At 49.2% G+C, this 14,668-nt stretch overlaps 1 protein-coding gene across 3 annotated transcripts; it reads left to right on the top strand.

Annotated features, from left to right (window-relative positions):
• Nucleotides 1-249: 249 nt before the first annotated feature.
• Nucleotides 250-14,500, top strand: Itfg2 (integrin alpha FG-GAP repeat containing 2). 3 transcript variants are annotated; one of them, XM_052174958.1, is made up of 12 exons: nucleotides 250-442; nucleotides 6,547-6,642; nucleotides 8,105-8,146; nucleotides 8,283-8,451; nucleotides 9,442-9,581; nucleotides 9,980-10,128; nucleotides 10,512-10,609; nucleotides 10,701-10,754; nucleotides 11,182-11,273; nucleotides 12,272-12,389; nucleotides 13,310-13,483; nucleotides 13,562-14,500. In XM_052174958.1, exons 1-12 carry the CDS (start codon nucleotides 347-349, stop codon nucleotides 13,666-13,668), a joined length of 1,335 nt encoding a protein of 444 aa, XP_052030918.1. In that variant the 5' UTR covers nucleotides 250-346; the 3' UTR covers nucleotides 13,669-14,500. The 3 variants fall into 3 exon arrangements, with proteins under 3 accessions (XP_052030918.1, XP_052030919.1, XP_052030920.1); XM_052174960.1 differs by lacking the exon at nucleotides 250-442 and adding an exon at nucleotides 7,370-7,490 and having other exon boundaries at nucleotides 6,553-6,642; XM_052174959.1 differs by lacking the exon at nucleotides 6,547-6,642.
• The last annotated feature ends 168 nt before the right edge of the window (nucleotides 14,501-14,668 follow it).

Raw genomic sequence — 14,668 nt, 5'->3', positions numbered from 1 at the left:
TTTTTAAACGTGGGTTGTAATAAACTACATTGTGTTGACAACTCCATTAGGTAATTTCATAAAAACTGTTGGAAAACAAAGTTGTTAATCATGACAGCTATTACTATGACTCGAGGGATGGTTTGAATCCCCCTCAGAGAAAAGGGTCAAGCCCCAGGGGTCAGGTCAGCTCCTGGCACGGAAGGCCCTCCTCCTCCCCTAAGGTTAGGCGAAGAAAGCCGGAACTCAAGGCTTAGGCGGTGACGTAAACTTCCGGTTCGGTGGCCTGACACGCGCGCACGGCGGTCGCGAGGGCTCGGGGGTCATTTTGGTGCGGTGGCCCGGCACCTCAGCCCTCCGGGTTGCCATGAGGTCGGTTAGTTATGTGCAGCGCGTGGCGCTAGACTTCAGCGGGAGTCTCTTCCCGCACGCCATCTGCCTCGGAGACGCGGATAACGACGCGGTGAGTGCATGCGCACTGCAAACGACTGCATTTGGGCGGGGCGAGATGTGGGAAAGTGGCGTGTTGTGCGCTTGCGCACTAGAGTCAACATGGCGTGCGGAAGGGAAAATTTTGATTGACAGTGACGGTCCCAGATCATCACTGCAGGCAGTTTAATTGCCTCGAAGCCTCTAGTAAAGTTATCCTTTTGTTTTAGCTTTAAATTTTATGTGTAGAGTGTTTTGCTTGCATGTATGTCTACGTACCGTGTGCGAGCAGTGCCCATAGAGGCCAGAAGAGGAACGCTGGATCCCCTAGAAATGGAGTTAGAGACACTTGTGAGCTGCCACGTGGGTGCTGGAATTGAATCCTATTCCTCTGGAAGAGCAGCTAGTGTCCTAACCGCTGAGTCATCTCTCCAGCCATATTTTATTTTTATTATTATTAATTTTAAGAGGATAGGTTGTTGGTTCTCTTGCACAGTTCAGAGACTTGTCGGGGTAGGGGATGGTAGAAGCCTGTTTCCTGCGTAATTTCCTTTCGTAGTCGCAATTCCCTTGCAAACATCTTTACCTTTCAAAGCCCAAATTTTTTTTAACCTGTTAATTGCATTTAATAATCTCCGTCTACCTATGGCTTTGCCCCTCTCCCATTCCCCATGCTACCGTCCTTGCCCACACCCTTGGCTGATGTTGCCACACTGTTGCACTGCTCCTGCACTGGAATCAGCCGATAGATATCTCTGCTGCCTCCAACCTACCGCAGATACCCCACAATCAGTGTCGACCATGTTGGGCTTTTGCTGTGCCTACCCAGAACTGACTCAAGTGTCTGGTGACTTTGTAATGCTAGCTTGTCGTTGAAATACAAAAGCAATTTCTACCCACTTTTTTTCTTTCCTTTTCTCATCATGTAAATAAATAAGTGCACATTAAGCAGGTGGAGTGATGCCAGAGTGATGCCAGGCTCACAGTTAAAGTTCTGGAACTCTGTTACAGTATCAGCAGCCCTCCCAAACCCACCAGACCTATATATAGTAGGAAATACTTTAAAAAAGGGGGGGGGGGACTGTACCTGGTATTTCAGATTTCACTTTTTTGTTTTGTTTTGTTTTGTTTTGTTGAGACAGGGTTTCTCTGTGTAGCTCTGGCTGTCCTGGAACTCACTCTGTAGATCAGGCTGGCCTTGAACTCAGAAATCATCCTGCCTCTGCCTCCCAAGTGCTAGGATTAAAGGTGTGTGCCACCACTGCCCAGCCAGATTTCATTTTTTGATAGCATTACCGAAACAGTACAGCACAGCAACTACAGTCCTGCATAACCCAACGGAGCGGATACTTTGAGGAATTCATTGTTGGGTTACTTTGTAGTCCTAATATTATAGTGTGTGCTTACACAAACCAGAATGTATTTATCCTGATATATGGAGCTCGCCATTGACCAGAGTATATGCAGTATGGGTCTGTATTTAGCCCTGGAGACGATTTAAAGTATATGGTAGCAGCCTGGGCATGTTTCTGACCATGAATAAAGCCTTGGATTGAATTCTCAGTACCACAAAAATAAATAAAAACATAAGAATTAAGCTGTATATGATGGTGCACACCTTTAGTTCAGCATTCGGAAAGCAAAGGCAGGAGGATATCTGAGTTCTAGTTTAGCCTCACCTACAGAGCAAGTTCCAGGACAGCCAGAGCTACCCAGAAACCATGTCTTGGAAAACCAAAAGAGAAAAAAAAAAAGAAAGAAAGAAAAAGGAATTTAAATGTACATGAGGTTTTGTGCAAATGCTACTGTATGGTTTGATGCAAGGAACTTGATTTGAGTATTCAGAGTTCCTATGATCAGTGCCCCACAGATAGAGAGGTCAACTGTCATTTATGCCGTCCTTATTTTGCTCGCCTAAGTTGGGAACTCTGAAGTTCCCACAAATGGTTGTGAGCTGTCATGGGAACCAAACCTGAGTACTCTGCGAGAGCATGTGTGAGTGACAGGGCAAGCACACATGTGTGTGTGTGTGTGTGTGTGTGTGTGTGTGTGTTAGTCACAGGGCAGGTGCAGAGGTCAAAGGACAATTTGTAGGAATTGGTTCTCTCATCCATCACATGGATTCTATCTAGGGATCAAGCTCAGGTTTTTAGTTTAAAATTGTTATTAAAGACAAGTGTGAAAAGCAAACTGTTGCGTGGTGGAGATATCGGTCCACTGCTATTTAAAAGACAAAGCAGCCACAATCCCAGCACTTGGGAGGCAGAGGCAGGCGGATTTCTGAATTCCAGGCCAGCCTGGTCTACAGAGTGAGTTCCAGGACAGCCAGGGCTACACAGAGAAACGCTGTCCCCGAAAAAACCAAACAAAAACCAAACAAACAAACAAACAAAAAAAAACAAGACAAAGCAAATGTGACTGTTTCATAGCTATCTGAAGAGCTTTGTATTGCAGGGGCAGGGGGAGGGCAAGGTGGAAGAAGTTGAGAAAATTGACGAGTTAACAAGTGATCAGCTCTACCGCATGGTCCATATGAGCGCAGTTACAGTCTGAGAGGGCAGCCCAGTGGAAGGGCACTCGTCTGGCCTTGCATTCTTTCCCCACAGCCATTCTCAAGGAGGGGGTGTTGTGGGATTGTTGCTAAGCGTGGCGGTATACATCAGTAATCCCAGCCCTAAGGAGGCAGAGGCAGGAGTGCAGCCTGCCCTACACAGCAGATTCCAGGCCACCCAAGGCTACAGAGTGAAACACTGTCTCAAACCTACCAAGAAAGCATGATTAGTAGTCCCTAGACAATTGGAGCTTTGGGAATGGGGACAAAGACTGATTTCAACTTGATAAACCCTTAGCCTAAAGTTCTTTGAAGCGGATTTACTTCCTGCTGAAGCCAGGAATGAAACTGCTTTTGGACCGCCCACAGAACCCTGGCTGGATGCAGTCCCGCAAGTCTTCTGGAGGCTGGAGCAGGTCACAGAAAGGCACTCCTTAAACATGGTGCGCCTTCCCTCTGAGGGTCTTCACCTGTGTCACGGGGTGAGGCCAGAGCCAAGCTCTGTCAGAGCAGCAGGTCTGATGAGAAGCATTCAAGTGCTAGAAAGCAGACATCTGCCTTGGAAATGTCCGCTCCCACTGCTGCCTCAGACTGCTTAGCAGAGTCACATCTGCTTGCTCAGTGCGCTTCCCATGCTGTTTTATGAGTCTTTTCCTGTGTCTGCGGCTCCACAGCACTGAGAAATCCTTCTCAACAAGATGGCTGCCTGGAGAATTGGCTGAGCATTTTCTTGCCTTTCTAATTTTTCTTTCTTTGATAAAGTCTCACAATGTACTTACCCCAGCCAGAGCTGGGATTTGCAGTCCTCCCTCCTTCCCCCACCTCAGGGTGCTGGCACTGCAGGCATGCACATGATTGTAGGCTCCTTCCAGCATTTTTTACATGAAAAAAACGAGCAGAGACAGCAGATAGAGGGACTTACCACCAAGCCTGGGGGTCTGAGTGTGCTCTCAAGGACCCACAGGACACACACACACTACGTGGCATATATATGTGTGTGCATGCAGACACGTAAAATAAGGAAACTGTAATTTTAAAAATATTTGTTTTGGAAGCACAAGGACAGTCTTATTCAAACTTAAAAACTTCCTGGCAGGCAAGCTGTCAAACTCAGTGGCGGCCTGAGGTAAAGAACGGGAGCGAGACGGAAGAGGCCACGTCATCTTATCAGAAATAAGATCGACACATGGCTCACATGTGGTGATGAGGGACATCTTAAAGAATAAAGAAAAGCATAGGTCGCCAGGCAGTGGTGGTGCACGCCTGTAATCCCAGCACTCTGAGAGGCAGAGGCAGGTGGATTTCTGAGTTCGAGGCCAGCCTGGTCTACAGAGTGAGTTCCAGGACAGCCAGGGCTATACAGAGAAACCCTGTCTCGACAAAACCAAAAAAAAAAAAAAAAAAAAAAAAAGCATAAGGGATCCTGAAATTCTGTTCCCAAGCCCAAGGTGTTGGAGAGAGCGTGCTTAGAGAAGACAGAAGTGGAAGGAAAAGTTGCACCTTTCAGACTAATCCAGAAAAGAAGGAAGATTTACAGCCCTACAGAGATTATGACCCATAAGTTTCTGCCTTAATTTTTTTTTTTAGGAACAATGTAATCAAGATTGGAGAGATCACTTGGTGCCTTAGAGCACTGGCCCTTTTCTAGAGACCCCCCTTTCCCCTGCCCCCACCCTGTTTGATTCCTAGCACCTAGCGCCTCACAACTGTCTCTAACTCCAGTTCCAGGATTCTGGCAGCCTCTTCTGACCTGTGAGGGCATGCACATGTTGCATAGACACGCATGCAGGCAAAACACTCATATACACGAAATAAAAATAAATAATCATTTTTGAGAGAGAGAGAGAGAGAGAGAGAGAGAGAGAGAGAGGAGGGTAGGGAGAGAGAAGTCCAGCATGGTGGCACATATCTTTAATCCCAGCACTTGGGAGGCAGAGGCAGGTGGAACTGAGTTTGAGGCCAGCCTGGTCTACAGAGCAAGTTCCAGGACAGCCAGGGCTACACAGAGGGGAGGGGGAGAGATTGAGAGAGAAAGAAAGAAAAGGGCTGGGGAATGGGACAAAAAGATCTGTGTTAAAATTGAGCCAGTTGCCCTCTAAACCCTTCCCCCCCGTGTGGCCTCCCTCTCTCCACGGTGTCTGCAGAAGTCCTTTCAGGTGGCTGTAATTGAGACCTCAGCTGTGGGACCTTGTAAATAAGCTCAGTGGCTGCTTCTGTGACCTGAAACTGCCTTCTTGTTTCTTTGTTTGTTTGTTTGTATAACCTAATAGTCTTGCACAAAACTCCCATAACTGTTATAAATAAATCTTTAAAAGTCGACTCATAGCCGGGCGGTGGTGGCGCATGCCTGTAATCCCAGCTCTTGGGAGGCAGAGGCAGGCAGATTTCTGAGTTCGAGGCCAGCCTGGTCTACAGAGTGAGTTCCAGGACAGCCAGGGCTATACAGAGAAACCCTGTCTCGAAAAAACCAAATCCCCCCCCCCCCCAAAAGAAGTCGACTCATTATGTCTGTCCCTGTTTCTCTCCAATTTCTTCTGTTTTGGGCAGGTCTCGAGAAGCTAGGTCTCACAGGCCCATGTCACCACATCAGTCTCCCTTATTGTTGATCTCTTAAGAATCTAACTTTAGTTTTCTCTCTTTATGGAAAACATTGTCTTCTTTTCCAGAGAAGACCAGGAAAGTGTAACAGGGTTTGGAGCCTCCCAGTTATGTGAGCTCCCCAGATGGATAGGTGTTTGGATCAGTGGGGGGTGGGGGTGGGGAGAAACTCCCTGAAGGGGCCCTCCCACCCCACAGCGATGCTGATACCAATACCTTCAGGCCTTGTCCCTCAGGCAGGGCCATTCCTCTGTTCCTGTACACATGAAAATCATTAAAACGGAGGGGTCTTGTAGGAAGAGATGGGGCCCTGGCTTTGTACTTTTAACCTCTGACAAAATATGACATCTGAGGTATTTTCTTCAGACGTTCATTATGGGGCTGTTTTTTAAAACATATCCCATTTGTAATGACCAAGTGAGAATAGCCAGGGCTAGGCATGTGGGCAGAGCTGTGCAGACAGCTGGCTTACCTAAATCACTGCTCTTGTGTAGAACGAACACACACACACACAAGTAAGTTCTGGAAAACTATGGCTGTGTTGCTTCCAAAAGATCTGTTTGTGGTTGGTTCCCTTTGCGTCTTCTCCCGAGCCAGACAAGTGCTCAGCTACTGAGCCACCCCGGCCCACAGGCAACCACCAGTCACCAAAGATAGGTTTTGTTTTTTGTTTGTGTTTTTCCCTGAAACTTGCTCTGCCTTGTCCTCTGGAGTGGGGCGGACTAAAGGGTATACCACCATCACCTACCCCAGCAGCCATGCCCAGCTCCTGTGGGGATAGAGATAGAGCCCAGGGCCTCGTGCAAGTTAGGCAACGCACATTACCAACTGAGCTGCACCTGCAGCCCATCAAAGGCTTTTTAATCAAGTTACTCATATTCAAATGTAACTGTTATGGTTTTTCCAGAGATGGCTCAGCTGAGTTCCCTTCCTCACATCTCTCTCTCTCTCTCTCTTTCTCTCTACCCCCCCCCCCCCCCGACCCGCAGTTAAATGAGCTAGTAGTGGGAGACACCAGCGGAAAACTGTCTGTGTATAAGAATGACGACGGCCGGCCGTGGCTCACCTGCTCGTGCCAGGGAATGGTCAGTCCTCATCCCGGGGTCTGGGGAGGCGCTGGGATGCCTAGGAGGAGCCCCGCGGTGAATGCCCAGGCAACATCGCTGCTTCAAAGTTTGTCTCACTGGGTCTTGGGGGGCTCCACTCCAGGAATTGCTCTCACCTGCTCTGCTCCCCTTTTAACTCTCCCAAGACTAGTTTGTGGGAGTTTGCTTTCTGCTGCAGAGATAAAGGCCATGTGACCAAAAACAACTCAGGAAGGAAGGGTTATATTACAGCTCACAGTTTGTAGTCTGTGGCCAAGTCTGAAACAAGGTGGGAACCTGGAAGCAGGAGTTCATGCAGAGAACATGGAGGCACTGACCTGCCTTTTTTATTTTAATTTTTCAAGATTTACTTATTTATTATATGTAAGCGCACTGTAGCTGTCTTCAGACACACCAGAAGAGGCAGCCAGATCTCATTATAGATGGTTGAGAGCCACCATGTGGTTGCTGGGATTTGAACTTCAGAAGAGCAGTCAGGTTAAGATGGCTTAACCACTGAGCCACTCCCCACTGACCTGCTTTCTTATACTACCCAGAACCACCTGCCCAGGGCCACGCCCTCCAGCATCAGTCATTAATCTAGACGTTGCCTACAAGCAATCTGAGGGAGGCATGTTCTCAGTTGAGCTTTCTCTTCCCATATAACTAGCTTGTTTCAATTTGACAGGGGAAAATAATAAATAACTACATTGTCTTTATGTTATAGAATAAGCTTGCTACTGTTTGGAGGCTGCCTGGGGTGTCTGATGGTATGCAGTACAGCCCTGCATTGGTTAACAGCAAGGACATATCCTGAGAAATGCATTGCTGGGTTCTTTGATCATCAGGTGACCACGGCTTTTATATAGACTAAGACAGCTGCTGTGTTACTTAGTTTTGGAAGGCAGAGTCTTGCTCCATAGCTCAGGCTGGCTTCAAAATCTCAGTCCTCCTGCCTCAACCTCTTCATTGATACCTTCTAGATCCACCACCATATATGTGATGTGCTACTAACTAAAATGTTCTTATACAGTATGTGACAATATAGTAAAAAAAAAAAAGTAATAATTGGAATAATCTAGACATATGATGATCAGGCTATTTTCCTGTTTGGTGGGGTTTTTTTTGAGGGGGGGATCTTGTAAGACAGGTTCTTGCCGTATAACCCTAGTTGGGCTGAAATTCTCAGCAGTCCTTCTGCCTCAGCTTCCTGACTGCTGGAGGAATACCATGCATCAGAAAAAAAATTTTTTTAATTTTTATTTTATTTTTTCCTAAATCTGAGGTTTTGCCTCCTTGAGTCTCCGTATTGCTGTATAGACAACCCAAACTGTGCAGCTCAGTGTGTATTAATAAAGACTGTTTATGTAGGTCACATGGCACAAGCCTTCATGAATGCTTTGGGTTTAGAGATGACCGGTCTCTCTTGGTAACTCCCTCAGGTTCCCTTTCTCTCTTGCAGTTGACTTGCGTTGGGGTCGGAGATGTCTGTAATAAAGGGAAGGTAAGGACCCGGGCGAGGGTAGAGCTGAGGCCTCGCCTCCGTTGTGACTCCCGGGGAAGGTCAGCCCTGGTCCTTGCTGTCTACTCTGATAAGCTCTCCCCTACCCACAAGTCTCTCATGTGCCTGTCTCTCCCAGAACCTGGTGGTGGCAGTCAGCGCAGAAGGTTGGCTGCACTTGTTTGACCTAACATGCACCAAGGCTCTGGATGCTTCCGGGCACCACGAGACACTGGGAGAGGAGCAGCGACCCGTCTTCAAGCAGCACATCCCGGCCAACACAAAGGTCCTGCTGATCAGCGACATCGGTGGGCATGAGCAGCGGAGGAGCAGGGGCCAGCCGGCTCTCGGGCAGACCCCGGGGACTGTGCCGGGAGCGTTGGCTCCTTCGCGTACATGTGCTGTGTGTTTACTTTCTCTCTTTGAATTCTGTTCTACTTTCTCTTCACTTGGTGTATGTGTGATGCATAGCTCCTGAGCGCCTGTTCCAAGCTAGGAACTATTCTAGGTTCTAGAATTACAAAAATGAATGAAGCAAGCAAAAAAAAAAAAAAGTAAAAAAAATAAAATAAAAAAAAATTCATACCATCTAAAATCATACGAAGAAGAGACAGACGATATTTTATAAGAAAATTAAATAATGAGGCTGGGGATTTGGCTCAGGATTAGAACACTGCCAAAAATCAATACGATATTAGAGGGGAGTGAGTGCTATGGACAAAATAAGTCACAGGGCTAAATGTGTCACGGCAGAGACAGCAGTTTTAAAGATTTATTTGTATTTAATTATGTGTGGTTATGTGTGGTGTGTGGACATAAGTGAGGGTCAGGTCCCCTGTAGCTGGAGATTCAGGAAGTTGTGAGCCCCTTGACATGGGTGGTGGGAACCTGACTGGGGTCGTCTGGAAGAGTAGCAGTACTCTTAACTTCTGAGCCAGGCCTGAGAAGTGGCCATCTTAGATGGAGCTGTCACGGACATTCTTGCTGGAAGGTAGCATTTGGCAGAGGGCTGAAAGTGGCAGGAGAGTGAGTGGTGGGGATGCCGGTGGGTCAGAGGCTGTGTAGGGAGGAGGTGTGCGGAATCGGTCAGGGGGCCGTGGCGTGGATACAGGGCGCTGCAGTTCAGTGAGAAACCACATGAGCGCAAGGCCAGGCAGGGTGGGCAGCGGCTCAGAAGCCTGGCATGAAGCTGCACTCAATTGAAAGTGCCAGGAGTGTTGGCTGTGGAAAAGTCTCTGAAGGCCAGAGCTGACCATTTGAGGTCTGGCTCCAAATCCATTGTGTCTCTGTGCCTACAGATGGAGATGGGTGTTACGAGCTGGTGGTAGGATACACAGACCGTGTGGTGCGGGCTTTCCGCTGGGAAGAGCTGGCTGAGGGGCCTGAACACCTGGCAGGGCAGTTGGTATCCCTCAAGAAATGGACGCTGGAGGGTCAGGTGAGAACAGTGAACAGAAAAGGCTTAAGGAAAGCGGGGCCACCTGGGAAGAAAGGAAGATGTCCTTGCCGAGAGAGAAATGCGGGTCATTTTTGACGAGGTCCCAGTGGGGTTCTAGTAATAGGTACGGAGAACAAGGAATGGTGGACTGAGAATTCAGTGTGTGAGGTGTGTGGTGTGTGGTGTGAACCAGGTCAGAGCCAGTGGGCACCCAGCAGAAAGCAGATTGGCTGAGGAGGGGACGGTGCCAGACAAACACTCAGGAACCTTAGAACGCCTGTCCCCATCAAAGCTGGAGGGAATTCTCCAAAGCCCTGCCCGTGTCCCCTGTTCCTGGTGGCAGTCTCCCTCCCTTTCTTCCTGCTCCATCCCCATTAAGACGCTGTTCTCTGGTGCAGGTGGACAGTCTGTCTGTGACCCCGGGGCCTCTGGGTGTGCCTGAGCTGGTTGTGTCGCAGCCAGGCTGTGCTTACGCAGTTCTGCTGTGCACCTGGGACAAGGACGCCGGCTCCCCTCCTGCCTCAGAGGAGGCCACGGGAGACAGTAGGTAAGGGGATGGGTGGCTGGCGCATCAGCGTAAGGGCGAGGCAGTGTGGTGTGAGACAGGTCTGCAGGTGCCAGGGCTCCCCCATCTAAGTCCCAGCCCACGCACTTTGCCCCATTAGAAAGGCTGTTCAGGGGCAGGAGTCCTGGGCTTTGACCTGTGAGCATGTGAGCACCTTGAACCAGGCCTGCAGCGACCCCAGCACTCAGTCAGGCCTCAGGACCCTGGTGGCAGTCCCACCACTCCCCTTCTGTTCGCTGCATGGGTCTGAAAGAGTCAGGGGTGGGCTTCTGGAATCACGCTCCTGCCAAAATGGTAGATATAAAGAGCCGAGAGAACTCAGCTCCCTTGGCTTTCTGTTGGCCTAGTCTCTCTCTCACACCCAGGGAGAGCCCAGCTGCCCGAGATGTGGTGCTGCACCAGACGTCTGGCCGGATCCACGACAAGAACGTCTCTACTCACCTAATCGGCAACATCAAACAAGGCAAGGGAGGGAAGGGGCTGCCAGAACAAGCAGCTCCGGGAGAACAGAGCCCCAGGGCCTGCCCTCATTCCTGCCTCTGTTCCCCACACAGGTCATAACCCTGAAAGTGGTAACGCAGGCCTCTTTGCCCTGTGCACTCTAGATGGTGAGTAGTCCTAGGCTGGGGGAAGTGGGGCTCTGCCTGAGGGGTCTGCTCAAAGGTCCAGCGCGCGCGCGCACACACACACACACACACACACACACACACACACACACACTCATGAACACATACACTCACATACTCCTGTACACTCACACACACACTCTCACAGATACATTCATAGTCTTGTGCACACACACACATAAATTCACACACATACACTCACTCGTGCACACACACACACAATCATACATACATACTTGTGCACACACACTCACATAAATTCACACACATACAGTCACATATTTGTGCACACTCACATACTTGTGCACATTCACACATGCTCTCACACACACACATACAGTCACATACTCGTGCACAGACTCACACACGCACACGCACACCCCAGCCCCCACCACCTCTCTTCCTCTAGGGACGCTGAAGTTGATGCAAGAAGCAGATAAGTTGCTGTGGTCTGTGCAGGTGGATCACCAGCTTTTTGCCCTAGAGAAGCTGGATGTCACGGTGAGTGGACTTTTTCCGTTTTTTTGAGATTCATTTGTTTAACTATGTTGTTCGTGTATATGGATGGTTTGCCTGCAGATATGTCTGTGTGCCACATGGAGGCCAGAAGAGAGCCTCAGACCCCCTAGAAGTGGATTTACAGATAGTCGTTAGCCACTCTGTGGGTGCTGGGAATCAAACTCAGATGCCCTGGAAGTGTTCTCAATCGCTGAGCCGTCATTCCAGCCGACCCCAGGAGTAGACATTTAAATTAACTATTCTCACATCCCGGAAGTCCACACTGAGCCTTTTTCTTAGACCTGAAATGAGTCTGATTCCACTCAAGTGTGCTCTCATAGCACACAATCTAATACTTCTCTATGAGATGGAAATCATTTCCAGGCCTTTCAGCCCAAATAGTAGCCCCAACAAAAACCAGGCACTTATTCGTCATGACTGTGGCTGAGTGTTCTGTGCTGTTCCCCCCTGTCCACGAGTCTGTTCGATATCACCGTAGCCTCTCACTTGCCGCGTGGGCCTACACTGATCACACTACCATGGTGCGAGCTGGGTAGCTTTGGACAGAACAGACCTGTACTTGGGTTTTGCCTCTGCTCCCCTACTTGTGATCTTGACAAGTATCTTGATCCCTCTTAGAAATTTCCCAGATAAAGCTGAGGATAATGTCGAAATCCTAGTATTGCTTTGAATAGCAGGCAAAATAAGTCACTGGTTGCCCTGCTGTGCCCTTGGCACATGGAGAAATACCCTAATTTATAGTTTGCCACCCAGAGTCAAGTTCCTGGTCCTTTATGTCTTACTGCTCCCACCCCACCATCAGCTCTTTTTTCTTGTTTCTTTTCTGACACAGGATCTTGCTCTGTGCTGTGTAGCACAAGCTGGCTTCTGCCTCTGACCTCTGCAGCACTGAGAACACAGGTGCCTGACACTACATCTGACTAGTCTCTTATTAAAATGGCTCCTGACCCTTCTGGCATCCTGTCTTTGCTCTTTTGCAGGGCAATGGACTCGAGGAGGTGGTCGCGTGTGCCTGGGATGGGCAGACATATATTATCGATCACAACCGCACTGTTGTGCGCTTCCAAGTGGATGAAAATATCCGCGCCTTCTGTGCAGGTGGGACAGTGACCTCTAAGCCCAGCTACTCCTGCTTAGTAAATGTGCGGGAAAGTGACTGACTCATTTCTGTTTAGTGTAGCCCTTGATAGATGTCTTCATACATGAATGGGCTCCTTAGCTTTCACTAGTGGGTGATGCATGGGTACTACGCTACCATCTTGACAGTTTGTTTTTTTAATTTAGGAAGAAGTTTTTAATCATTCTCATGTGTATGAGTGTTTGCCTGGATGTATGTCTATGCGCCGTGTCTGTACAGTACCCACAGAGACCAGAAGAGGGCCTCGTATCCCCTAGTCTAGAGTTACAGACAATGGCTAGCTACCATGTCGATGTTAGGCACTGAACTCCAGTCTTCTGAAAGAGCAGCCGGTGTGCTGAGCCTTCCCTCCAGCGCTAGCATGGTAGGTTGGGATGAGAAGTAAGGCACAGTGAGGCCTCCATGTTTAAATGCAGGAAGAACAGGATGACTGGGAAGACATTTCCACCTGAGCATGGCAGGCTGAGGAAGACGCTTCCAGGGCATTCCCTGCAGTCCTCGGCTGTGGACTTTGAAAAGCAGCAGTGGCTATTTGAGGGACAGGAATGTATCTGGCCACTAGAATGACAGTGGGCTGAGGGTATAGCTTGGTGGTAGAACTGGCCTGTACCAAGCTGTGGGCTGGACTCCCGGACCCCACAATAAATGGAAGGAGCTGGAAAACACCCAGTTACTTGAAAAGGTTGATGTGTGCCTTAGAAGATAGGGACAGGCCAAGGAAAGCCTTCCTCTCTGGTCACTTGTTACCTACCCGTGCGCTCGCACAGCTGTCTCTCTTATCCCAGAGCATCACTAAGATAGAAGACTGATGTCTTGTTCTTGCCTGCCTCCTGTCACCAGGACTAAGCCTTGACCTTTCTTTTCTTGCCCCGTGTCCCAGGCCAGTACGCCTGCAGAAACGGCCGCAACAGCCCCTGCTTGGTGTACGTCACTTTCAATCAGAAGATCTACGTGTACTGGGAGGTGCAGCTGGAGAGAATGGAATCCACTAACCTGCTGAAACTGCTGGAGGCGGAGCCGGAGTACCACAGCCTCCTGCAGGAGCTGGGCGTGGGTGAGTGTCACCAAAGCCAGTGGGCCTGCACCCGGAGGGAGGCCTGACAGCCTCTTACCATCTCTTCTTGGCCTTCAGATCCTGAAGATCTCCCTGCAGTCTGTACCCTGCTTCACCAGACTCTCTACCACCCCAATCGACCACTACTGCCGTGTACCCCCTCGAGCTGCCAGGACCCCACCTAGCTTAGGCTTGACCACTTAGCTGGTGAAGGATCCTTCTGAGCCCCCAACCCTACTCCAGAGTGATCCATGATCTTGGCAGGATGGGGAGTGTCTATTACAGAGGAGCAGGTGGCTCTCAGCGTGGGTGGATGGCGGCCCCGTGAGCCTCTCTGCTTGCTGTCCCCAGTCCCTTCTCATGCTCCTGCTCTCACTGCATGAAACAGACTTGTTTGTGAGACAAGGCGAACTTCTTGCCACAGTCCAAAACCTAAAAGGCTTCAGGCCTGAGGCACTGAGGGAGCATGGAGGTGACGCCCCCACACCCACTGCTGAGTGCTGACTTTCACGGGCGTAGCTCCAGGTGGCTGATACAAGCAGTTATTGCAGGAATGACAGAGTGTTTGTTCTTTTAGTGTATTTTCCTGTCTCATCTTCCTGTGTTCTTCCATTTACTGAAGCAACTAGGTCAGGGCTTTCTCATTTTGCCATGATCAATCTCTCTGTCTCTCTATCTCTGTCTCTGTCTGTCTGTCTGTCTCTCTCTCTCTCTGGTTTGGTTTCTTGGTTTTGTTTTGTATGCCTGTGTGGGTGCAGAGGTGGAACCCGGGGCTTTCGTACTCTAAAGTACCGTGCTGATTGAGAGCTTCACACACCTGCTTCCCAAACGTCAACTGCCTGTAGGAAAACAGACACTCATAGTTTCTCTTACACGATGGTGCACCAATGCACTTCCAGTTCTCGGGAGAAAGATCATGCATCCAAAGCCAGCCAAGGCTCCATAGCAAGTTTGAGACCAGCAAGGGTCACATTTGGAGATCTTATCTCAAATAAACAAAACAAGAAGGCATTAAAATCTGGTGCCGCTTTCCAATCTGGACTGTAATAGAGGCAGGCAGCTGGATCTCTGATTTCATGGTAGGTGGACCTGTGTAGTTTCAGACCAACCATAGTCACAGTGTGTGTGTGTGTGTGTGTGTGTGTGTGTGTGTGTGTGTGTGGCCTGTGTTATGACTGTGTGTGA

The sequence above is a fragment of the Apodemus sylvaticus genome, chromosome 2, assembly GCF_947179515.1.
Source record: "Apodemus sylvaticus chromosome 2, mApoSyl1.1, whole genome shotgun sequence".
Lineage (NCBI taxonomy): Eukaryota > Metazoa > Chordata > Mammalia > Rodentia > Muridae > Apodemus > Apodemus sylvaticus.
The sequence above is the reverse complement of the archived record's forward strand: the minus strand, read 5'-3'. Positions and strand labels throughout refer to the sequence as shown.